This window comes from Vanacampus margaritifer, chromosome 15 (assembly GCF_051991255.1).
Source record: "Vanacampus margaritifer isolate UIUO_Vmar chromosome 15, RoL_Vmar_1.0, whole genome shotgun sequence".
Lineage (NCBI taxonomy): Eukaryota > Metazoa > Chordata > Actinopteri > Syngnathiformes > Syngnathidae > Vanacampus > Vanacampus margaritifer.
In genome coordinates this window covers 6,732,569-6,734,336 of record NC_135446.1, presented here as the reverse complement: position 1 = coordinate 6,734,336, position 1,768 = coordinate 6,732,569, and the positions used below count along the sequence as shown (strand labels likewise).

Sequence of the window (1,768 nt, the reverse complement as noted above, 5' to 3'; positions counted from 1 at the left end):
TATCTTTTTGAATACTCATAATTCCAGTTACAGATATCGGCAATGCCATTTCACTTGTTCATAACTTAAGATATATCTAAATGTGACATGTAGAAGAAGAATTGAGGTAAACTCAAGATATCGTGAACTAGAATTACATATATGACTAGCCAGAATCGGATTGTAGCTATCTCAAACTGGAGTTACAGATATCTGTGATGTGAAATAATTGGGCAAAATGGTGAAATTAGTTTTGGATAGGAAGAATGCAGTTGTTCAAATCTAAAATGCCGTCTTTGACTTGCTATTGCAACACATCCAAACAGCTGTTTTTAATTAACATTTTTTTTTGTTTTTTTACCATAATTTCATTGCATCCCAGCGTGCCTGAAAAGTGTGACTCAAGCGTGGCCTATGAACTCACCATTCTGTAATTTCAGTTCATATTTGCATTTCAACAACCACAGCCAAACCACATAAAACACATGAAAATTCAATTGGCTCTTTCCCTATGTGGAATAGATGGTGCACTGAACCACTCGAAAAAAGGCTCTTATTTGAGTGTTTTTCAACAAATCAATTTCTAAACATAATTAATTTTCAGGGACAATCATTCGCTTCACCATTGTGACGAGTAATTGAGTTGGACTAGTGCTTTCAAAAAAGGAGAGCATCAATACAGTACTGCTCATACTAAGATCAGAAAGCATTGGTTTCTAGTTATATTAGTAATTTTCACAGTTCAAGATGATGGAAATCTACATGTAGGCTATACTGTATTACACATATTAAAATGTATTCATTTTCTAATATTCATCCATGCCTGTGACAGAAGAGCTACATTGCTATTGGCTGACCACTCCCGGAAGAAATCCCACCCTTATGTCACATGACTTTGACGTAAACACGCACGGCATCTTACCCGGAAGCGCACGGCGAAGCAACTCGAGAGCTCAAATCGTGATGGCACGCGTTGCGGCGGCGTTCACCTGTCTGACTTTCCTCCAGACGATCTCACCCGCGGCGGCGTACGATGCCGGGGACGCGGTGGCACTGCTGCTGGGAACTGTCGTCGCCATGGTGGGGTTCTGCGCCTGCCTGGGCTGGTATGCGCGGAAGCGGAACAGACTGCTGTGAGGAGGAAAGAGACACTTGCTCTACGCTTCTCCTGTCTCATCGTGACTCATCAAACACATTTCTCTGTATACTTTATTCATATATATGACTATACCTGCCTTCCTTTGTGGTGGTTTGGGTATAAAGCTTGTGTGAAATTGGCCGTTAAACAAGATTTCGCCATGTCGTGGAGAGGAAGCGGAAGTCTGGAAGAATAAAGAGTTTCTCTGCTGCCAAAAAGGACCTAACACTGTCGTTGCCTATATATAAATACTATTCTGCTCTAAGTGTTTCCTTGATTCCCAGCCCCCTTTTTTAAATCTTTATTTCTAAGTGCTTGACAAATGTGAGACGCAAGCTATCACCAGTCCTGTCAAAATAAAAGCATTTCAACAGCTACTGAAAAACAACGATGAAGTGATTGTTTTCATATCTTAATTTGGGGTGAGCAGCACACAGAGAAAAGTAGGAAATATGCACCAATGTAAACAGGAGAAAAATTCAATCAAGAATGCGTACACAATTTACTGCCTAACCCTGCAATATGCTTTTGTTGCATGGCTGGCTATCCTTCAAAATAAAAGCACAGGTAAGAGGCCTACTTGGGATGGGCAGCATCCTTAGGTGGTGTACACCATGCACTGGTTTAGAGACAAGCATCTACTCTCACATT

At 40.8% G+C, this 1,768-nt stretch overlaps 1 protein-coding gene across 1 annotated transcript; it reads left to right on the top strand.

Annotated features, from left to right (window-relative positions):
• Nucleotides 1–867: 867 nt before the first annotated feature.
• Nucleotides 868–1,505, top strand: LOC144035522 (small integral membrane protein 30). The gene has a single exon (XM_077545276.1). It carries the CDS (start codon nucleotides 943–945, stop codon nucleotides 1,114–1,116), a length of 174 nt encoding a protein of 57 aa, XP_077401402.1. The 5' UTR covers nucleotides 868–942; the 3' UTR covers nucleotides 1,117–1,505.
• The last annotated feature ends 263 nt before the right edge of the window (nucleotides 1,506–1,768 follow it).